General features: G+C 45.3%; 2 protein-coding genes across 2 annotated transcripts in view; one reads left to right on the top strand and one right to left on the bottom strand.

The window, feature by feature from the left end:
• Positions 1 to 154: 154 nt before the first annotated feature.
• Positions 155 to 4,234, top strand: LOC311103418 (ADP-ribosylation factor-like protein 16). Its single transcript, XM_084144985.1, has 5 exons — positions 155 to 298; positions 694 to 752; positions 866 to 982; positions 3,024 to 3,139; positions 3,596 to 4,234. The coding sequence occupies exons 1-5, from the start codon at positions 238 to 240 to the stop codon at positions 3,756 to 3,758; spliced, it is 516 nt and encodes a 171-aa protein (XP_084001111.1). The 5' UTR covers positions 155 to 237; the 3' UTR covers positions 3,759 to 4,234.
• Positions 4,235 to 6,313: 2,079 nt separating this feature from the next.
• LOC311103407 (epsin-3-like) overlaps positions 6,314 to 22,895 on the bottom strand; it is a 49,155-nt gene continuing 32,573 nt past the window's right edge. Inside the window, exons 8-15 of the mRNA XM_084144975.1 lie at positions 21,272 to 21,393; positions 19,586 to 19,663; positions 18,604 to 18,693; positions 15,818 to 15,904; positions 12,448 to 12,643; positions 10,797 to 10,970; positions 8,240 to 8,482; positions 6,314 to 7,933 (exon numbers count right to left, since the gene is read on the bottom strand). Of these exons, the coding sequence (XP_084001101.1) occupies positions 7,644 to 7,933; positions 8,240 to 8,482; positions 10,797 to 10,970; positions 12,448 to 12,643; positions 15,818 to 15,904; positions 18,604 to 18,693; positions 19,586 to 19,663; positions 21,272 to 21,393 (1,280 nt within the window). The 3' untranslated portion in view covers positions 6,314 to 7,643. The remainder of the gene's footprint in view (positions 7,934 to 8,239; positions 8,483 to 10,796; positions 10,971 to 12,447; positions 12,644 to 15,817; positions 15,905 to 18,603; positions 18,694 to 19,585; positions 19,664 to 21,271; positions 21,394 to 22,895) is intronic.

The following is a 22,895-nucleotide window of genomic DNA, read 5'->3' on the forward strand; positions in this document are numbered from 1 at the left end:
GAAGGCGTGGCTTGTTTTCGAAGGAAAGGAAGTGATTAAATGTTTTGGTTCCGGGTCAGTCGGCAATGAAACGACTAATGGGAAACTGGATTTGCAATGATTTACTTCTTATTTGTGCAATCATAGTTGATCATATGAGCGTCGCAATGGTGTCAAAGGAAGCTGGAGAGGCTTGCTTGCTAGCTAACTAGTCTCGAAAAGTTTGATACGGATGAAGTCTTTGTTGGATTTTACGAAATGTGTTTGCTGCTCGGTGCGACCGGTGTTGGAAAGACGCTGCTCTTGAAACGTTTACAGAATATCCTTTCAAACTAGCCATCATTGAGATTAATGTAGCAAGCAAGCAAGATAATAAGCTAGCTAGCTAACGTTAGCAATTATGACCATGGCTGCATCTCAATAATGTTTTGGCTTCCTTTCCTCGTATCCTCTTCTTCATCTGCTTGGAGTCTGATTACAGTTTTCCAATACACATCCACCATATTCTTCTTCTCACTTATCCTATGTTTTAATATCAGTGCAAATGAAGGAGAGGAGACCGGAAGAGGGGGCCGCTGTTGACTATTGAGAAGACGCAGCCCATGTCTCACTCCAACATGTATCTTCAGAGGACATTTCCATGCCATCCTGTCTCATAAATAACAACCGCTAACGTCACAGTGTCTATTTAATCACCCTTAACAGACGATTCACAGCTCAGTTTGAGAGATGGGACAACTGATTTAGGGGAACCCCCTGTTACTCTACCTACGGTGAGTCCATTCAGTATTCACCACAGTGATTGTTGCGTCAGTCACCATTCGAGGGTGTCTTTAAAACAGAAAAGGAATATTCTAGACTACTATTATGTATCCCTCTATTACAGGTGGGCACCAACCTGACAGACCTGACTCTGAAGAGGAAGAGGGTGACCGTGAGAGAGCTGGGAGGCTGTATGGGACCTATCTGGCCCAGCTACTATACGGACTGCTCCTCTGTCATCGTGAGTCCAGAACCACATCCATACAGTGTATAAGTCGAGTTAATATATCTACTCTAAAGAAGAAGATGATGACAGTGTGAGAGCTGGGGGAGGGAGGCAGGCAGGCAGGCAATCTGGTCCAGATACTACCTACACTGAATGCTCCTCTGTTATTGTCCATAGACATTTTATAAATTAAACCTTTTATGGATTCAGGTTTGTCCAATTGAGATCAAATCTCTTTAGCAAGAGAGCCCTGGTCCAAGATAGCAGTAGCATGAGAACCACGTCATGACTCCTATATAGGAAGACGTTTCTCTCAATTTGGGAATAATTCATTGTAAGTGCTTGGAATGATCTCAATAATACTTTGTACACATAATACATTGATTGTGAAGTTTAATGCAAAAATAGTAAATATTTCTATATGATTAATAAGCAAAGCTCCTCTGATCAAAAATAGAGATCAACCAGAGGTTTGAATAGGCTAATATCACTGCAATACATGGTAGACCATCAGCCCACTGAACTGGGAAAGGATAGGATAAAGTAATGTGTTTGCTGCTCGGTGCGACCGGTGTTGGAAAGACGCTGCTCTTGAAACGTTTACAGAATATCCTTTCAAACTAGCCATCATTGAGATTAATGTAGCAAGCAAGCAAGATAATAAGCTAGCTAGCTAACGTTAGCAATTATGACCATGGCTGCATCTCAATAATGTTTTGGCTTCCTTTCCTCGTATCCTCTTCTTCATCTGCTTGGAGTCTGATTACAGTTTTCCAATACACATCCACCATATTCTTCTTCTCACTTATCCTATGTTTTAATATCAGTGCAAATGAAGGAGAGGAGACCGGAAGAGGGGGCCGCTGTTGACTATTGAGAAGACGCAGCCCATGTCTCACTCCAACATGTATCTTCAGAGGACATTTCCATGCCATCCTGTCTCATAAATAACAACCGCTAACGTCACAGTGTCTATTTAATCACCCTTAACAGACGATTCACAGCTCAGTTTGAGAGATGGGACAACTGATTTAGGGGAACCCCCTGTTACTCTACCTACGGTGAGTCCATTCAGTATTCACCACAGTGATTGTTGCGTCAGTCACCATTCGAGGGTGTCTTTAAAACAGAAAAGGAATATTCTAGACTACTATTATGTATCCCTCTATTACAGGTGGGCACCAACCTGACAGACCTGACTCTGAAGAGGAAGAGGGTGACCGTGAGAGAGCTGGGAGGCTGTATGGGACCTATCTGGCCCAGCTACTATACGGACTGCTCCTCTGTCATCGTGAGTCCAGAACCACATCCATACAGTGTATAAGTCGAGTTAATATATCTACTCTAAAGAAGAAGATGATGACAGTGTGAGAGCTGGGGGAGGGAGGCAGGCAGGCAGGCAATCTGGTCCAGATACTACCTACACTGAATGCTCCTCTGTTATTGTCCATAGACATTTTATAAATTAAACCTTTTATGGATTCAGGTTTGTCCAATTGAGATCAAATCTCTTTAGCAAGAGAGCCCTGGTCCAAGATAGCAGTAGCATGAGAACCACGTCATGACTCCTATATAGGAAGACGTTTCTCTCAATTTGGGAATAATTCATTGTAAGTGCTTGGAATGATCTCAATAATACTTTGTACACATAATACATTGATTGTGAAGTTTAATGCAAAAATAGTAAATATTTCTATATGATTAATAAGCAAAGCTCCTCTGATCAAAAATAGAGATCAACCAGAGGTTTGAATAGGCTAATATCACTGCAATACATGGTAGACCATCAGCCCACTGAACTGGGAAAGGATAGGATAAAGTAATCCTTCTACCCCCCCCCCCCCCCCCCTATAAAAAAAAAAAAAAAGTAAAGTGGTTATCCCACTGGCTATAGGGTGAATGCACCAATTTGTAAGTCGCTCTGGATAAGAGCGTCTGCTAAATGACGTAAATGTAAAACTGGGAGATCATCTGTGCATTCTGCATAATTTCAGGCGTGTCAACTGCAGGCATGAATGATTTAAAATAAAATAATTGTTGTTTGTCCTCTATATAGTTCATGGTGGACTCTGCCAACACCACCCAGATCTCGTCCTCCTGTATCCAGCTCCTGTCTGTCCTCTCTGCTGAACCTCTCCACACAGCCTCTGTCCTGGTTATCTTCAACAAGAGGTCTTGTAGTAACACAGACACTACAAATTCTCTGGACAAGATCAGTGTATTTTATAGGTGAAACATTCAGAAAGTTCCAGATAGAAATGTAATGAATAGATGTGACATAATCCCCTATTTTCTACATGACAGACAATCAGGTTTATTCAGCACAATACAGTTCTATCTGAATGTTTTGCAACATTGCACCTTACTAGACAGACCCCTGGCTACGAAACAGACGTATCTAATTCCTCCCAATATACTCCCACTTTAAATGCTTTTTTCCCAAACAGACAGTTTCTCTCCCTCCCTGCAACGTTCCTGACTGATTCTCCACCCTTCTTCTCAGGATCTCTATTGTACCATGAGTCTAGTAGAGATTAGCTTTATTCACCTCCTTTGCATAAGTGATCAACAGTGCCTCTCCCTCCCTCTGCAAATTTCTAACCCTTTCTCCACCCGCCCTTCCTCCAGGGACCTCCCTTGTACCATGAGTCTCGTAGAGATGATGTCACTGTTCAGGATGGATGACATCATCGCCTCTGCCACCCAGCCAATCACAACCCTGGAACTGAGCGCTCGATCCGGCCAGGGGCTCCAGGAGGTGTTGGCCTGGCTGGACTCCACCCCTAACTGACTGACTGACTGACTGGCTGGCTGACTGATGTCATAGAAGCATCTTCCTTTCAGGAAGCAGTTCCTCATTACTGGTGCTTTCAAGACAGCTGGGAAAAATACGAGGTCATATCATGACGTCAGTGATCTTCAGGTCGGAAAGTCGGAGCACTAGAAAGAGGCCCAAGTTCCCGAGTTGGAATTCTAAGTTGGATGACCGTTCAAAACGATTTTCTCAGTCGGAGCTCGTCCCCCCTCAGTTGTCACACCAAGAATGATGCCGTCATTCACATGGGATCACGTCTTCTTGAGGAGGCGGGATATTAATGCTCTTACAGCTGGAATATCATCCCTGTATTTATTGCCAACACTCTGTATAGATACTGTATCTACCAGGATTTGTTTTTTAAAGGCTGAGGGAGAACACTGTTACAGTGGGGGAAAAAAGTATTTAGTTAGCCACCAATTGTGCAAGTTCTCCCACTTAAAAAGATGAGAGAGGCCTGTAATTTTCATCATAGGTACACGTCCACTATGACAGACGAAATGAGAATTTTTTTTCCAGAAAATCACATTGTAGGATTTTTTATGAATTTATTTGCAAATTATGGTGGAAAATAAGTATTTGGTCAATAACAAAAGTTTCTCAATGCTTTGTTATATACCCTTTGTTGGCAATGACACAGGTCAAACGTTTTCTGTAAGTCTTCACAAGGTTTTCACACACTGTTGCTGGTATTTTGGCCCATTCCTCCATGCAGATCTCCTCTAGAGCAGTGATGTTTTGGGGCTGTCGCTGGGCAACACGGACTTTCAACTCCCTCCAAATATTTTCTATGGGGTTGAGATCTGGAGACTGGCTAGGCCACTCCAGGACCTTGAAATGCTTCTTACGAAGCCGCTCCTTCGTTGTCATGCTGAAAGACCCAGCCACGTTTCATCTTCAATGCCCTTGCTGATGGAAGGAGGTTTTCACTCAAAATCTCACGATACATGGCCCCATTCATTCTTTCCTTTACACGGATCAGTCGTCCTGGTCCCTTTGCAGAAAAACAGCCCCAAAGCATGATGTTTCCACCCCCATGCTTCACAGTAGGTATGGTGTTCATTGGATGCAACTCAGCATTCTTTGTCCTCCAAACACAACGAGTTGAGTTTTTACCAAAAAGTTATATTTTGGTTTCATCTGACCATATGACATTCTCCCAATCCTCTTCTGGATCATCCAAATGCACTCTAGCAAACTTCAGACGGGCCTGGACATGTACTGGCTTAAGCAGGGGGACACGTCTGGCACTGCAGGATTTGAGTCCCTGGCGGCGTAGTGTGTTACTGATGGTAGGCTTTGTTACTTTGGTCCCAGCTCTCTGCAGGTCATTCACTAGGTCCCCCCGTGTGGTTCTGGGATTTTTGCTCACAGTTCTTGTGATCATTTTGACCCCACGGGGTGAGATCTTGCGTGGAGCCCCAGATCGAGGGAGATTATCAGTGGTCTTGTATGTCTTCCATTTCCTAATAATTGCTCCCACAGTTGATTTCTTCAAACCAAGCTGCTTACCTATTGCAGATTCAGTCTTCCCAGCCTGGTGCAAGTCTACAATTTTGTTTCTGGTGTCCTTTGACAGCTCTTTGGTCTTGGCCATAGTGGAGTTTGGAGTGTGACTGTTTGAGGTTGTGGACAGGTGTCTTTTATACTGATAACAAGTTCAAACATGTGCCATTAATACAGGTAACGAGTGGAGGACAGAGGAGCCTCTTAAAGAAGTTACAGGTCTGTGAGAGCCAGAAATCTTGCTTGTTTGTAGGTGACCAAATACTTATTTTCCACCATAATTTGCAAATAAATTCATAAAAAATCCTACAATGTCATTTTCAGGAAAAAAAATTCTCAATTTGTCTGTCATAGTTGACGTGTACCTATGATGAAAATTACAGGCCTCTCTCATCTTTTTAAGTGGGAGAACTTGCACAATTGGTGGCTGACTAAATACTTTTTTCCCCCACTGTATATCATTTGGTTCAAGAATTTTCAAACGGGGAAATGCATAATCATGTGTGGAGTAGTGTCCTCGATGTAGCCTAACTATACTGGAGTAGTGTCCTCGATGTAGCCTAACTATACTGGAGTAGTGTCCTCGATGTAGCCTAACTATACTGGAGTAGTGTCCTCGATGTAGCCTAACTATGCTGGAGTAGTGTCCTCGATGTAGCCTTACTATACTGGAGTAGTGTCCTCGATGTAGCCTTACTATGCTGGATTCATTGATATGGGGAAATGATGGATGACAGTGGAAATACAGTAACTGTTATACAGATGTTTGGCATCCAGGGGGCAGATAAACATGGTGTACAAAAGTCAACCCTTCAAAGATTGTGCTTTTCTAAGCATTCAATATGTAGAAACATTACATAATAAAATGTTTGATATTACAATCTAGGGCTAGGCCTATATATACACAGTCATGTATTAACAGATGTAAACCGGTTGAATGGTATCAAAACAACAAGTCAAGAAATATAATATTGATCAAAAATGATCATGAAATAAAAGCTATAAAATATGAATGAATGCCAATCCAAGGTGTTATTAGTTAATTATACCCTTATATTTGATGATGACAATCAGTGTTTCACAAGCAATGAGAATAAAAAAAATCATGATTTCAATTCAACATTCTTCTAATATGTTGCCTTGCTTATAGGGTCGAATTCTAACTTCCACTGCAATTGAATTTCCACTTCTCCCATTGACATCAATGCAAAATTCAACTTGAAGCGAGAGCGTTAGGATTTGCCCCTGTAGTGAATCCTGCAGTTATTCCGGTCCCTTGAAAAGCAGATTTCATTCAGTTATCCCCCAAAGGAATCCCACTCCAGTCCACTACAATACAATCAAACTACATTAGAATCTTTCTCACCATCAACACTGTTCCATTCCAACAGAAAACCACCATTACACAAGAACTCACTCTGAGTGAGTCTTACTAGGCCTAATGCAACAAAAAGGAAACTTAAAACTGAGTGGTCATTATATGGATGTGGGTTGTCTGGCGTCTCATCACCGGTGTGGCATGTTCTCTGTCCGTTCTCAGAAAGCAAGAGTTGCAGTCTGTGCTGGGAAACATACTGAACGTTTGCAGACAGAAATAGATTGAATAGAGCTGACACACTTCCCTTATTCTATCTGGCAGACAATCATATCTGTTCTATATGATACATTTCTATCTGAGCATTCTGTAACGTTACATCCTCCTGAAAAGACTTGTCCGAGTTATCCCCTGGGGCATCATGGGAGACATAATAGGAGAGAAAGAGCCGACCAATGAAAGCAGTCCAGAGAGCGGACCAACCAATCAGCATAGAGCAGTGCGGCGGAACAGTGGGCGTCCTGTCCCAGTGCATTGTGGTCCGTCGATCGGAGAGATAAGCAGGCATATCTGGTGTACAATCAGTTCAGTGCTGGATCAGGAGCAACATTGAGGAGCCAATCAAACTAAAGTATGCAGCAGAGTGGGCGGGGCATGTGACTAGGTAGGAAGCAGTTGGAAAAGCAGTTAACTAACCTGGTCCCAGATCTGTTTGTGTTGTATAGCCAATGACCATAGTTGGAAAGAGGGCACGAACAGATCTGAGAATAGGTTAGTGCTTACACACTCGCTTTGTAAAGTATTGCTAAGTACTTTAGCATCAAAATGTCTTCACCCACTGTGCTTACTACAGCGAAGGATGAGCTTGGGCATAGGCCTGTATGTATCAGGATCAGGTTACTATAGACCTAAACAAGTTCTGTTCTCTCTCTTTCTACCTCTCCTTCCTCCTCCATCAGGTGATCTACTGCACATGGCAGACGTTGGTGTTGGTCCACCTTCCCTGTTACGGGGTTCTGTCCAGTTCAGCTGGACAGGCATCATAGGAAGGGGTTCTGACTGTGCTGGTCTCCCAGAGACAAGATGGATGAGAGGGGTAGCAGGGGCTGTGGCAGCCCAGGTATGTCCAGGGCTCCCTGGGTGGGCTGGGTGAGGGAGGAGGGAAGGCTGGCCGGCTGGTGGCTGGAGGGCAGGGGCAGAGAAGCACTGTAGGGCAGGGAGGGAGGACCGGAGGGGGGGACGGGGGACGTGGAGCTGGGACGCATCTGATTCAGAGTGAGACGAGGCTGTTCACTCTGGAACGGGTTGAGGGGAGATGGAGCACTCAGACCTGGAGGGGGGAAGGAGATAGGGGAAGAGAGAGAGGGGGGTAGAGAGAGGTTGGGGAGAGAGACAGAGGGAGAGAGGTAGAGAGAGAGAGAGAGAGAGAGAGTCAGTAGAAGCACTTTTAACCATTACACATTAAATGTTTAAATACTTTACCTGCACTTGATTATTAAGTTTGCCCAGTAAGCTACGATAGGATCAATGGAATAGTCCCAAAAGAGCAAACTTCAAGCTGTAATTGCCCCAGATCTGAGTAAGTGACTGAGTAGCACTTTTGGATGGGGTACATGGTATGGTTGGCTGTGTTCACCTGAGAGGAAGGGGTTCTTGGTTTTGGCTGGGGGGTTGGCTGGTATCAGGCTGTCCAGATTGACCAGGGAGGCCCCTGTGGGCCCCAGGAAGGATTCAGGGGTCCGGCAGGTCCGAGGGCTGGGGACCCCCAGACTGTCCACTAAACGAGACAGATCAAACAGCTCCGGGCTGCCCTCACCCTCACCACGACTGTTCAGGCTGAAATGACCTCCGTCCATCGCCTCGTCAAACAGGTCACCATCTAATGGAGAGTACAAATATGTTTAAATGTTCAAATATGTTTAGAAATGTATGCTTCTACCCGTACATACATGCAGTGAAGGAAAAAAGTATTTGATCCCCTGCTGATTTTGTACGTTTGCCCACTGACAAAGACATGATCAGTCTATAATTTTAATGGTAGGTTTATTTGAACAGTGAGAGACAAAATAACAACAACAACAAAATTCCAGAAAAACGCATGTCAAAAATATTATAAATTGATTTGCATTTTAATGAGGGGAATAAGTATTTGACCCCTCTGCAAAACATGACTTAGTACTTGGTGGCAAAACCCTTGTTGGCAATCACAGAGGTCAGACGTTTCTTGTAGTTGGCCACCAGGTTTGCACACATCTCAGGAGGGATTTTGTCCCACTCCTCTTTGCAGATCTTCTCCAAGTCATTAAGGTTTCGAGGCTGACGTTTGGCAACTCGAACCTTCAGCTCCCTCCACAGATTTTCTATGGGATTAAGGTCTGGAGACTGGCTAGGCCACTCCAGGACCTTAATGTGCTTCTTCCTTAGCCACTCCTTTGCTGCCTTGGCCGTGTGTTTTGGGTCATTGTCATGCTGGAATACTCATCCACGACCCATTTTCAATGCCCTGGCTGAGGGAAGGAGGTTCTCACCCGAGATTTGACGGTACATGGCCCCGTCCATCGTCCCTTTGATGCGGTGAAGTTGTCCTGTCTCCTTAGCAGAAAAACATCCCCAAAGCATAATGTTTCCACCTCCATGTTTGTCGGTGGGGATGGTGTTCTTGGGGTCATAGGCAGCATTCCTCCTCCTCCAAACACGGCGAGTTGAGTTGATGCCAAAGAGCTCGATTTTGGTCTCATCTGACCACAACATTTTCACCCAGTTCTCCTCTGAATCATTCAGATGTTCATTGGCAAACTTCAGACGGGCCTGTATATGTGCTTTCTTGAGCAGGGGGACCTTGCGGGTGCTGCAGGATTTCAGTCCTTCACGGCGTAGTGTGTTACCAATTGTTTTCTTGGTGACTATGGTCCCAGCTGCCTTGAGATCATTGACAAGATCCTCCCGTTCTGGGCGTTCTCATGACCATTGCAACTCCACGAGGTGAGATCTTGCATGGAGCCCCAGGCCGAGGGAGATTGACAGTTATTTTGTGTTTCTTCCATTTGCGAATAATCGCACCAACTGTTGTCACCTTCTCACCAAGCTGCTTGGCGATGGTCTTGTAGCCCATTCCAGCCTTGTGTAGGTCTACAATCTTGTCCCTGACATTCTTGGATAGCTCTTTGGTCTTGGCCATGGTGGAGAGTTTGGAATCAGATTGATTGCTTCTGTGGACAGCTGTCTTTTATACAGGTAACAAACTGAGATTAGGAGCACTCCCTTTAAGAGTGTGCTCCTAATCTTAGCTCGTTACCTGTATAAAAGACACCTGGGAGCCAGAAATCTTTCTGATTGAGAGGGGGTCAAATACTTATTTCCCTCATTAAAATGCAAATCAATTTATAACATTTTTGACATGCGTTTTTCTGTATTTTGTTGTTGTTATTCTGTCTCTCACTGTTCAAATAAACCTACCATTAAAATTATAGACTGATAATTTCTTTGTCAGTGGGCAAACGTACAAAATCAGCAGGGGATCAAATACTTTTTTCCCTCACTGTATGTTACATGTTGTTACATGATACATAGAAATGTGTTAAACAAAAGGTAGCAGGTGTGTGTGTCTGTGTGTGTGTGTCAGTGTCTGTGTGTGTGTCTGTGTCTGTGTGTGTGTCTGTGTGTGTGTGTGTGTCTCTGTGTGTGTGTCTCTGTGTGTGTGTGTCTCTCTGTGTGTGTGTGTGTGTGTCTCTGTGTGTGTGTGTGTGTCTCTGTGTGTCTCTGTGTGTGTGTCTCTGTGTGTGTGTCTCTGTGCGTGTGTCTCTGTGCGTGTGTCTCTGTGCGTGTGTCTCTGTGTGTGTGTGTGTGTGTGTGTCTCTGTGTGTGTGTGTGTGTCTCTGTGTGTGTGTGTGTGTCTCTGTGTGTGTGTGTCTCTGTGTGTGTGTGTCTCTGTGTGTGTGTGTCTCTCTGTGTGTGTGTCTCTGTGAGTCTGTGTCTCTGTGTGTGTGTGTCTCTGTGTGTCTGTGTCTCTGTGTGTGTGTGTGTCTGTGTCTCTGTGTGTGTGTGTGTGTGTCTCTGTGTGTGTGTGTGTGTCTCTGTGTCTGTGTGTCTGTGTCTCTGTGTGTCTCTGTGTGTGAGTGTGAGTGTGAGTGTGTGTGTGTGTGTGTGTGTGTGTGTGCATGTTTAGCCATAGGGAGCCAGAGATAGCCAGTCACCTGTAGGGCTGCCAGTTCGAAGAACAGCTGGGACAGAGAATGGGTCTGCTACCCCCGGGTTCTCCCAGGGGTCCGGAGGGGACCGGCTACGCTCCCAAGGAGGGGCGGAGCTACTGGAGGTGGGAGGAACCATCCAGGGAGACTCTATCACAGGGGGAGTGGAGCGAGCCTCCACTGCAGTAACAGGACAGGGTAAGGATTTACATTATTACACGTCTATAAGCAGATCATAAACATTCCATTAGAGTTACACAAAGCTTTATTAACATTATTTGCAAACTGTTTCACAGTTTTCTTTTATATGAGGGTGTGTATTGGTAAGAGAATAACTACCAGAGCCTGGAACACATTATGTAATCAATTGATTTGGGCTATTGGCCTACAGTACAGTATGAGTGGTGAGCAGAGAGAGAGATAATGTTATTGGCCTACAGTATGAGTGGTGAGCAGAGAGAGAGATAATGTTATTGACCTACAGTATGAGTGGTGAGCAGAGAGAGAGATAATGTTATTGGCCTACAGTACCGTATGAGTGGTGAGCAGAGAGAGAGATAATGTTATTGGCCTACAGTACAGTATGAGTGGTGAGCAGAGAGAGAGATAATGTTATTGGCCTACAGTACCGTATGAGTGGTGAGCAGAGAGCGAGATAATGCTGGAGGGCAGACAGTACAGTACGAGTGGTGAGCAGAGAGAGAGATAATGCTGGAGGGCAGACAGTACAGTATAAGTGGTGAGCAGAGATAGCGAGCGAGAGAGAGAGATAATGCTGGGATAATGCTGGAGGGCAGACAGTAGACTGTAACTGTATTAATGAGTCAGTGCTGACTGAGGACGGACTGTAACTGTATTAATGAGTCAGTGCTGACTGAGGACAGACAGTAGACTGTAACTGTATTAATGAGTCAGTGCTGACTGAGGGCAGACAGTAGACTGTAACTGTATTAATGAGTCAGTGCTGACTGAGGACAGACAGTAGACTGTAACTGTATTAATGAGTCAGTGCTGACTGAGGGCAGACAGTAGACTGTAACTGTATTAATGAGTCAGTGCTGACTGAGGACAGACAGTAGACTGTAACTGTATTAATGAGTCAGTGCTGACTGAGGGCAGACAGTGCAGTATAATGAGGATACAGTCCCAATTCACTCTCTATCCCTTCCCCCTGGTCCTATCCCTTCCCCCTGGTCCTATCCTTTCCCCCTGGTCCTATCCCTTCCCCCTGGTCCTATCCCTTCCCCCTGGTCCTATCCCTTCCCCCTGGTCCTATCCCTTCCCCCTGGTCCTATCCTTTCCCCCTGGTCCTATCCTTTCCCCCTGGTCCTATCCTTTCCCCCTGGTCCTAACCTTTCCCCCTGGTCCTATCCTTTCCCCCTGGTTCTATCCCTTCCCCCTGGTCCTATCCTTTCCCCCTGGTCCTATCCCTTCCCCCTGGTCCTATCCCTTCCCCCTGGTCCTATCCCTTCCCCCTGGTTCTATCCCTTCCCCTGGTCCTAACTACACTGTGTATACATATCCAGACCAATACATGTCTATGATCCAGACCCTTCAGATCGGAGGAAGGGGTAGGGCCAAGGTTGAAGGGTTAGGGAGTGAATTGGGACCGGCTGTTAAGAGTTAGAGCTCTTTAGAGGCTTGGAGCAGCTCTTACCCAGTGAGTCCCAGGGGTCGGAGGCTGCCCCAGCCCCAGGCAGGTGACCAGCCCCAGCAGCAGCCTGGGCCTGGGGGAGGGGGTGGTGGAGAGGGGTGCGGATGTTCCCCCCTGGCAGGTCCCAGGGGTTGGCGCTAGAACTAGGAGGCACCTCAGACGACACAGCAAACACCTCCACCAGGTCCATCATGGCAGACTATCCACAGAGAAAGAAGAAACAGGTTCTAATCATTAAATAGGTAAGTCTTGTCGGAGTCAGAGCGGCCCATAGAGCAGGAGCCTGTGTCCTGTTTCTGTAGCGTGAGGCAGCGTGATGTACAAATACACCCCCTGGACAGGACGCTAGTCTGTTGCAGGGCCTTATAGTTATAGTCATAGGAGTTATAAGATAGGTGGATAGTCATAGGAGTTATAAGATAGGTGGATATAGTCATAGGAGTTATAGGATAGTCATAGGAGTTATAAGATAGGTGGATAGTCAAAGGAGTTATAGGATAGGTGGATATAGTCAAAGGAGTTATAGGATAGGAGGATAGTCATAGGAGTTATAGGATAGGAGGATAGTCATAGGAGTTATAAGATAGGTGGATAGTCATAGGAGTTATAGGATAGTCATAGGAGTTATAGGATAGGAGGATAGTCATAGGAGTTATAGGATAGGAGGATAGTCATAGGAGTTATAGGATAGGAGGATAGTCATAGGAGTTATAAGATAGGTGGATAGTCATAGGAGTTATAGGATAGTTATAGGAGTTATAGGATAGGAGGATAGTCATATGAGTTATAGGATAGGAGGATAGTCATAGGAGTTATAAGATAGGTGGATAGTCATAGGAGTTATAGGATAGGTGGATAGTCATAGGAGTTATAGGATAGGAGGATGGAGTTATAGGATAGTCAAAGGAGTTATAGGATAGGAGGATAGTCATAGGAGTTATAGGATAGGAGGATAGTCATAGGAGTTATAGGATAGGTGGATAGTCATAGGAGTTATAAGATAGGTGGATAGTCATAGGAGTTATAGGATAGTCATAGGAGTTATAGGATAGGAGGATAGTCATAGGTGTTATAGGATAGGAGGATAGTCATATGAGTTATAAGATAGGTGGATAGTCATAGGAGTTATAGGATAGGTGGATAGTCATAGGAGTTATAGGATATGAGGATATAGTCATAGGAGTTATAGGATAGTCATAGGAGTTATAGGATAGGAGGATAGTCATGAGTTATAGGATAGGAGGGTAGTCATAGGAGTTATAGGATAGTCATAGGAGTTATAGTATAGGTGGATAGTCATAGGAGTTACAGGATAGTTATAGGATAGGAGGATAGTTATAGCATATATGGGGATAGTCATATGGGTTATAGGATAGGTGGAAAGTCATAGGAGTTATAGTCATAGGAGTTATAGGATAGGTGGATAGTCATGAGTTATAGGATAGTGATAGGAGTTATAGGATAGGAGGATAGTCATAGGAGTTATAGGATAGGAGGATAGTCATATGAGTTATAAGATAGGTGGATAGTCATAGGAGTTATAGGATAGGTGGATAGTCATAGGAGTTATAAGATAGGTGGATAGTCATAGGAGTTATAGGATAGTCATAGGAGTTATAGGATAGGAGGATAGTCATAGGAGTTATAGGATAGGAGGATAGTCATAGGAGTTATAAGATAGGTGGATAGTCATAGGAGTTATAGGATAGGTGGATAGTCATAGGAGTTATAGGATAGGAGGATGGAGTTATAGGATAGGAGGATAGTCATAGGGGTTATAGGATAGTCATAGGAGTTATAGGATAGGTGGATAGTCATAGGAGTTATAGGATAGTCATATGAGTTATAGGATAGGAGGATAGTCATAGGAGTTATAGGATAGTCATAGGAGTTATAGGATAGTCATAAGAGTTAGGATAGGTGGATAGTTATAGGATAGGTGGATAGTCATAGGCGTTATAGGATAGGTGGATAGTCATAGGAGTTATAAGATAGGTGGATAGTCATAGGAGTTATAGGATAGGTGGATAGTCATAGGAGTTATAGGATATGAGGATATAGTCATAGGAGTTATAGGATAGTCATAGGAGTTATAGGATAGGAGGATAGTCATGAGTTATAGGATAGGAGGGTAGTCATAGGAGTTATAGGATAGTCATAGGAGTTATAGTATAGGTGGATAGTCATAGGAGTTACAGGATAGTTATAGGATAGGAGGATAGTTATAGCATATATGGGGATAGTCATATGGGTTATAGGATAGGTGGAAAGTCATAGGAGTTATAGTCATAGGAGTTATAGGATAGGTGGATAGTCATGAGTTATAGGATAGTGATAGGAGTTATAGGATAGGAGGATAGTCATAGGAGTTATAGGATAGGAGGATAGTCATATGAGTTATAAGATAGGTGGATAGTCATAGGAGTTATAGGATAGGTGGATAGTCATAGGAGTTATAAGATAGGTGGATAGTCATAGGAGTTATAGGATAGTCATAGGAGTTATAGGATAGGAGGATAGTCATAGGAGTTATAGGATAGGAGGATAGTCATAGGAGTTATAAGATAGGTGGATAGTCATAGGAGTTATAGGATAGGTGGATAGTCATAGGAGTTATAGGATAGGAGGATGGAGTTATAGGATAGGAGGATAGTCATAGGGGTTATAGGATAGTCATAGGAGTTATAGGATAGGTGGATAGTCATAGGAGTTATAGGATAGTCATATGAGTTATAGGATAGGAGGATAGTCATAGGAGTTATAGGATAGTCATAGGAGTTATAGGATAGTCATAAGAGTTAGGATAGGTGGATAGTTATAGGATAGGTGGATAGTCATAGGCGTTATAGGATAGGTGGATAGTCATAGGAGTTATAGGATAGTCATAGCAGTTATAGGATAGGTGGATAGTCATAGGCGTTATAGGATAGTCATAGGAGTTATAAGATAGTCATAGGCGTTATAGGATATACATTATATACTCTAGGTTACATAGAGTAGTACGGTGTGTTAACTGTTCCTACACTCTAGGTTACATAGAGTAGTACGGTGTGTTAACTGTTCCTACATTATATACTCTAGGTTACATAGAGTAGTACGGTGTGTTAACTGTTCCTACATTATATACTCTAGGTTACATAGAGTAGTACGGTGTGTTAACTGTTCCTACATTATATACTCTAGGTTACATAGAGTAGTACGGTGTGTTAACTGTTCCTACATTATATACTCTAGGTTACATAGAGTAGTACGGTGTGTTAACTGTTCCTACATTATATACTCTAGGTTACATAGAGTAGTACGGTGTGTTAACTGTTCCTACATTATATACTCTAGGTTACATAGAGTAGTACGGTGTGTTAACTCTCCCTACCCCAATTCCACCAGACGCCGCCTCCCGTTTGCTCTCTTCAAGAGCTTTCTGGAGCAACGACTCGTCTCCTTGGCGACTCTGTTGCTCCTGGCAACACACACACACACACAGACGCATGGACGCTGTTAGGGCATGACAGGGCTCGGAGACAAGCTCACTGATTCTAACACACACACACACACACTGGCCGAATCCCAAATGGCACTCTATTTTCATATATAGTGCACTATGGGACCAGGACCCATAGGGCACTACATAGGGAACAAATGTAGTGCTTTGACTCTGGTGAAAAGTAGTGCACTATATAGGGAATAGGGTTCTGGTCTAAAGTAGTGCACTATGTAGGGAATAGGGTTCTGGTCTAAAGTAGTTTACTATATAGGGAATAGGGTTCTGGTCTAAAGTAGTGCACTATATAGGGAATAGGGTTCTGGTCTAAAGTAGTGCACTATATAGGGTGCCATTTGGAACGTAGACAGTCTTTACACACAGTCACAGTACTAACTCAGAGAAACAGTCACAGTACTAACTCAGAGAAACAGACACAATAACAGAAATGCATGGTTGGACAACAGACTACTGAACCACAGCAACAACACGTCTACTAACTGGACATGACATGACATGCGAGTAGGAACGGCATCACTGATTCTCACATACTGACTCCATGTACTGACTCCATGTACTGACTCCATGTACTGACTCACACATAGTCAGACATACACATAGACACAACACATGCATGGTCACACAACAACAACACATGTCTAGAAGCTGGACAAGACATGTGAGAAGGAAGAGAAGGCATCAGAGAGACAGACGGAGACAGAGAGTCTACTCCGGTCAGAGAGGAGAGCAGTCAAGCACAAGTCACTCAGTGAGTAACTGCTTCCATTGTGCCACCCTGGCAGAGAGAGAGAGAGAGGGGCAGAGAGAGGCAGAGAGAGGCAGAGAGAGAGAGAGAGAGAGAGAGACAGCGAGAGAGAGACAGAGAGGCAGAGAGGCAGAGAGAGAGAGAGGCAGAGAGGCAGAGAGAGAGAGAGAGAGAGGCAGAGAGAGAGAGAGAGAGAGAGAGAGAGAGAGAGAGAGACAGCGAGAGAGAGAGAGACAGCGAGAGAGAGAGAGACAGCGAGAGAGAGAGAGAGAGGCAGAGAGGCAGAGAGGCAGAGAGAGAGAGAGAGAGAGGCAGAGAGAGAGAGAGAGAGAGAGAGAGAGAGACAGCGAGAGACAGCGAGAGAGAGAGAGACAGCGAGAGAGAGAGAGACAGCGAGAGAGAGAGAGACAGCGAGAGAGAGAGAGACAGCGAGAGAGAGAGAGACAGCGAGAGAGAGAGACAGCGAGAGAGAGAGACAGCGAGAGAGAGAGACAGCGAGAGAGAGAGACAGCGAGAGAGAGAGACAGCGAGAGAGAGAGAGAGACAGAGAGAGAGAGAGAGAGAGACAGCGAGAGAGAGAGAGAGAGACAGAGACAGCGAGAGAGAGAGAGACAGCGAGAGAGAGAGAGACAGCGAGAGAGAGAGAGAGACAGCGAGAGAGAGACAGCGAGAGAGAGAGAGAGACAGCGAGAGAGAGAGAGACAGCGAGAGAGAGAGAGAGAGAGAGAGAGAGACAGCGAGAGAGAGAGAGACAGCGAGAGAGAGAGAGACAGCGAGAGAGAGAGAGACAGCGAGAGAGAGAGAGACAGCGAGAGAGAGAGAGACAGCGAGAGAGAGAGAGACAGCGAGAGAGAGAGACAGCGAGAGAGAGAGACAGCGAGAGAGAGAGACAGCGAGAGAGAGAGACAGCGAGAGAGAGAGACAGCGAGAGAGAGAGACAGAGAGAGAGAGACAGAGAGAGAGAGAGAGAGAGACAGCGAGAGAGAGAGAGAGAGACAGAGACAGCGAGAGAGAGAGAGACAGCGAGAGAGAGAGAGACAGCGAGAGAGAGAGAGACAGCGAGAGAGAGAGAGAGACAGCGAGAGAGAGAGAGACAGCGAGAGAGAGCGAGAGAGAGAGAGAGACAGCGAGAGAGAGAGAGACAGCGAGAGAGAGAGAGAGAGAGAGAGAGAGACAGCGAGAGAGAGAGACAGCGAGAGAGAGAGACAGCGAGAGAGAGAGAGAGAGACAGCGAGAGAGAGACAGCGAGAGAGAGAGAGAGACAGCGAGAGAGAGAGAGAGAGACAGCGAGAGAGAGAGGGAGGGAGAGAGAGAGAGAGAGAGAGAGCCAGGGAGAGAGAGAGAGAGAGAGAGAGAGAGAGCCAGTGGAGCAAGAGAAGCAGAGTGAGTTCCCAGTCTAGAGAAGCAGAGTGAGTGAGTTCCCAGTCTAGAGAAGCAGAGTGAGTTCCCAGTCTAGAGAAGCAGAGTGAGTTCCCAGTCTAGAGAAGCAGAGTGAGTTCCCAGTCTAGAGTGTAAAACATTGAGGATGGGGGGATGAGCAGCCAGACAGGAGGAAGGAAGGAAAGAAAGAGAGGTGTTGAGCAGTGCTGAGCTGAAGGACCAGAAGGGGTTAGACACAAGACACAAAACACAGGGGGCTCAGGGGGAGAGAACATGCTCCCCCATTCCCCTCTCAGTGGGCCAAACCTCGTCCCTGTGTAGTGCACTACTTTGGGCCTGAAACCTTTGTGGCTGGCCTGGTCAAGCAGTCTGACCGCTGCACTCACTCACGTTTCTGTTTCACTACACCAGAATGTGAGCTGGCAGGGGGATCAGGCTGGTTCCACCAGGCCACTATCACGCAGTGCACTAGGTAGTGTGTAGGGTGCCATGTGGGTCTTGGCCAGTGACACCCAGGGCCAGGGGGCGCTACCTGCTGGTGCTCCTCTTTGCTCAGGCTCAGGGCGATCCGGAGCTGTGTCTCTTCATCCATATCCAAGGCAACCGGAGGAGGCGGGGCCGGCTAGAAGGGAGCCAAATGGGTGTGTGGAGGAGGAGGGAAATACAGATCAGTCGTTGGTGGACAAATAAAAAAAACACACTTCCTAACCTGCCATGATATTCACATTGGTGCATTTCCAGGTTGTCTTTTAGTTTTTTTTTACAGACGCACCGCGAATCTCAGAACAACGCTGTATCACACCATGTGGTTGCTGAGACATGCAAAAAAAGACGACCTGGAACGCCACCGTTGTTGATAAAAGACGACCTGGAACGCCACCATTGTTGATAAATGACGACCTGGAACGCCACCGTTGTTGATACATTGCATGGAAGGCAAGCCACTCTAGAACCTATAGAATTATGAGTGTTCACAGACAACCAATCAGGACAAAGGATGACGTCTCTTTGCCCCTCCCCAAGACAGGGATTGGTGTGTACACCAGAAGAGGTCAGAGGGTCAGAGGGCGGGATCTCATACCATTGGTCTAAAGAGAGAGGGAGATGGTGCTATTGGTTAGTGGAAACAGAAGGATGCAGCCTTATCCAATCTGTGACGAGGGAAAAGGTGCAGCACAACAAGCTGCTTGGCTGTTCAGGAACCAGGGTCAAAGTTCATTTTACCCACAGGTCTAAGAGAGAGAGCTTGCTTCAGTATAGCAGCAGGAGGTAAAATGGTTTGGTTAGGTTTAGCATTGCAAAGTTCAGGTAACTTTCCTGAAATTCCCTAGTTTCCTAGAAATCCCAGTTGAATGATTCCCAGAATCAGGAGGGAATATAGAGGGAGAGAAATCTCCAACCGGGATTTCTGGAAAACCTGGGAATTTTGGGAATGTTTCTGGATTTTTTGCAACCCCAGTTAGGGTTGAGGATGCAGAGGCTAGAGGGAATGACTCCCTACATCTCAGCAGTACCTTCTGAGCTTCCTCCTCGCTGAGGCTCATAGCGATCTGGAGCTGGGTCTGTTCATCAATGTCCACCGGGGGAGCAGGCTGGAGTGTTAAAGGGGGGCGTGTTATTAGTACGGCTAACTGCAGTCAAAACACTTCTGGTTTTTATTATTTCTAACCAGGGATCAGGGACACCAGGTGAGTGGACTCTGGTCAATAAATGACATGAATTGATGAATTAACAGGTAGAAAAGAGAACCTGAAATCATTTGTCTCTCGACGGCCAGTAGTTGAACAGCTTCGTGTTAGGAGTTGGACTAACAACTGGAAATTCCGCTTATAATGTTAGTCAATGATTAGTTAGTGTGTGTTTTACAAAAAGATCTAAGAGTTTGTGTGTTTTACAAAAGGAGCTAAGAGTTTGTGTGTGTTTTACAAAAGGAGCTAAGAGTTTGTGTGCTTTACAAAAAGATCTAAGAGTTTGTGTGTGTTTTACAAAAGGAGCTAAGAGTTTGTGTGTTTTACAAAAGGAGCTAAGAGTTTGTGTGCTTTACAAAAATATCTAAGAGTTTGTGTGTTTTACAAAAAGATCTAAGAGTTTGTGTGTGTTTTACAAAAGGAGCTAAGAGTTTGTGTGTTTTACAAAAGGAGCTAAGAGTTTGTGTGTGTTTTACAAAAGGAGCTAAGAGTTTGTGTGTGTTTTACAAAAAGATCTAAGAGTTTGTGTGTGTTTTACAAAAGGAGCTAAGAGTTTGTGTGTTTTACAAAAGGAGCTAAGAGTTTGTGTGTTTTACAAAAGGAGCTAATAGTATGTGTGTTTTACAAAAGGAGCTAATAGTTTGTGTGTTTTACAAAAGGAGCTAAGAGTTTGTGTGTGTTTTACAAAAGGAGCTAAGAGTGTGTGTGTTTTACAAAAGGAGCTAAGAGTTTGTGTGTTTTACAAAAGGAGCTAATAGTTTGTGTGTGTTTTACAAAAGGAGCTAAGAGTGTGTGTGTTTTACAAAAGGAGCTAAGAGTTTGTGTGTGCTTTACAAAAGGAGCTAAGAGTTTGTGTGTTTTATAAAAGGAGCTAAGAGTTTGTGTGTTTTATAAAAGGAGCTAAGAGTTTGTGTGTTTTATAAAAGGATCACCATCTAACAATACAGTAATACAGAGACACAAAGGCCATTCAGTGCCATCAATAACAGGCTAGCTAACAGTGGATCAATACCAGGCTATCTAACAGTGGACGAATGGCTCCATCTTGTCCAGTCGAGTCACTCATTCACTCAGCACAGCTGCCGGCGGATCATTCTCTGCAGCATCGCTCTCTGTAATTGGCCAGATCGGCGGCCAACTCTGAGTATCAGTGTCTTTGATTGGCCAGATCTGTGTTATAGATCGCATCACAAGGAGAGAGGGATGATATTGGTTTCTATTAAAGGCTCAGTGAAATGGATGACACTTAGAGGACAGAGAGAGAGGGAGAGAGAGACGGGGGGGGGGGGGGGGAGCTCTGCAGGAGAGTGCGTATGAGTGGGAGGGAGGCAGCCACATTCACAACATTCTCACACTGCATGTAGTCAGAGTGTCAGTGCCTCTTGTTCAGTGTGTGTGTGTGTGTGTGTGTGTGTGTGTGTGTGTGTGTGTGTGTGTGTGTGCATACCCATGAGTGTGTGTGTGTGTGTGTGTGTGTGTGTGCATACCCATGAGCGTATGTGTGTGTATCACCTTTTCACTCTCCTCTCGGCTCATGGCCAGAGCCAGCTGCAGTTGTAGCTCCTCCTCCCCGCTGGTCTGGGGGCGGGCCTGCTCCATGTCTGATGCGGCACGGCGAGGGGAGGAAGAGGTGGCTGGGAGGAGGAAGAGGAGGACAGAGGGAGGGAGGAGAGAGAGAGAGAGAGAAAACAGTCATTTTAGTCTGTGATTTTAAGAGCAGAGTTTTAGAGAGAGCTGGCACTGGGTTTGCATGTTAAGTCAACCAGTGTGTGTTGTGTTATTCCAGCAGGGCTGTGCTGTGTTGGCATGGCATGCTCTGCCTTGGTCTGCAAGGGTGCGCCCCAAATGGCAACCTATTCTCTATATTGTGCACTGGTCTAAAGTAGTGCACTATATAGGGAATATGATGCCATTTGGGATAAGCCTAACTGCTGCTCTCTGCCTGCCTGCACTAGGAACAATGGTGGCTTGTGTGGAGCAGTGGAGGAGGTAGAGGAGAGGGAGAGGGGGAGGGGAGATGGAGGAGGTAAAGGTAGAGGGGGTATAGGAGGAGGTAGAGGAAGTAGAGGAGGAGGTAGAGGAGGGGGTAGAGGAGGAGGTAGTGGAGGAGGTAGAGGGGGTAGTGGAGGAGGTAGAGGGGGTAGAGGAGGAGGTAGAGGGGGTAGAGGAGGAGGTAGAGGAGGAGGTAGAGGTAGGGGGTAGAGGAGGAGGGTAGAGGGTAGAGGAGGAGGGTAGAGGGGGTAGAGGAGGAGGTAGAGGAGGAGGTAGAGGGGTAGTGGATAGAGGTAGTGGAGGTAGAAGTAGAGGTGGTAGAAGGGTAGAGGAGGAAGAGGGGGTATAGGAGGAGGTAGTAGGGGTAGAGGAGGTTGAGGGAGTCTGTAGTGTGCCATTTCCCCAAATCCTCTGGGTCGGTTCCAAGACAGGCCAGCAGGTTTAGGGGAGAGGAGGGCACACACACAAAGGTTTGGGGTAGGTGATAAGTTGACTAAATTATCACGATAACGATAAATTGAAAGATACATTTATTAATGTGCACCACAGTTATTTAAAAAAAATATTACCCTTAAAACGAATACTACTACTTTAAATGTTGTAGCTATCAATTGTCCCATCAACAATCACGCATATTAGCAAACTTATTTCATTTTAAACTTTACCTTTCTCTAGGCTGTAAGGGAGGTGGGGGGGTCATGGCTGTAAGGGAGGGGGCTGTGGAGGGAGGCAGTACATTTACATTGACATTTTAGTCATTTAGCAGACGCTCTTATCCAGAGTGCATACTTTTTTTTCTTCTTCCATACAGTACTGTATATATGTCCCAAATGGCACCCTATTCCCTACGTAGTGCACTACTTTTAACCAGAGCCCATATAAAGGCAATATGGTGTGATTTGGGATGCAGCCATTGGCACGTCCAGTCTCTCTCTGCTGAACCCCAATCACTTCCGGTACACTGCCTCTCAATGTAGCCCGCCTGGGCTGGAATGTACTCTGGCTGGGCCAGCTGGGACCAGACCTGGGTTCAAATACTATTTCAAATCTTCTCAAATAGTTTTAAGCGTTTGCTTTAGCCTGCCTGGAGTGCCAGATGGGTAGAGTCTGCACGGTTATTCTATTGGTTCCATTAAGACAGACA

Source organism: Coregonus lavaretus, assembly GCF_964263955.1.
Source record: "Coregonus lavaretus genome assembly, chromosome: 2".
Taxonomy (NCBI): Eukaryota; Metazoa; Chordata; class Actinopteri; order Salmoniformes; family Salmonidae; genus Coregonus; species Coregonus lavaretus.

Bases quoted from the DNA above. Each gene is read 5' to 3' on its own strand.
- LOC311103418 (XM_084144985.1), top strand. From the start codon at position 238: ATGTGTTTGCTGCTCGGTGCGACCGGTGTTGGAAAGACGCTGCTCTTG. The intron at 299-693 runs ATATCCTTTCAA...CAGACGATTCAC, and splicing joins GCTCTTGAAACGTTTACAGA to AGCTCAGTTTGAGAGATGGG. The intron at 983-3,023 runs GTGAGTCCAGAA...TCCTCTATATAG, and splicing joins CGGACTGCTCCTCTGTCATC to TTCATGGTGGACTCTGCCAA.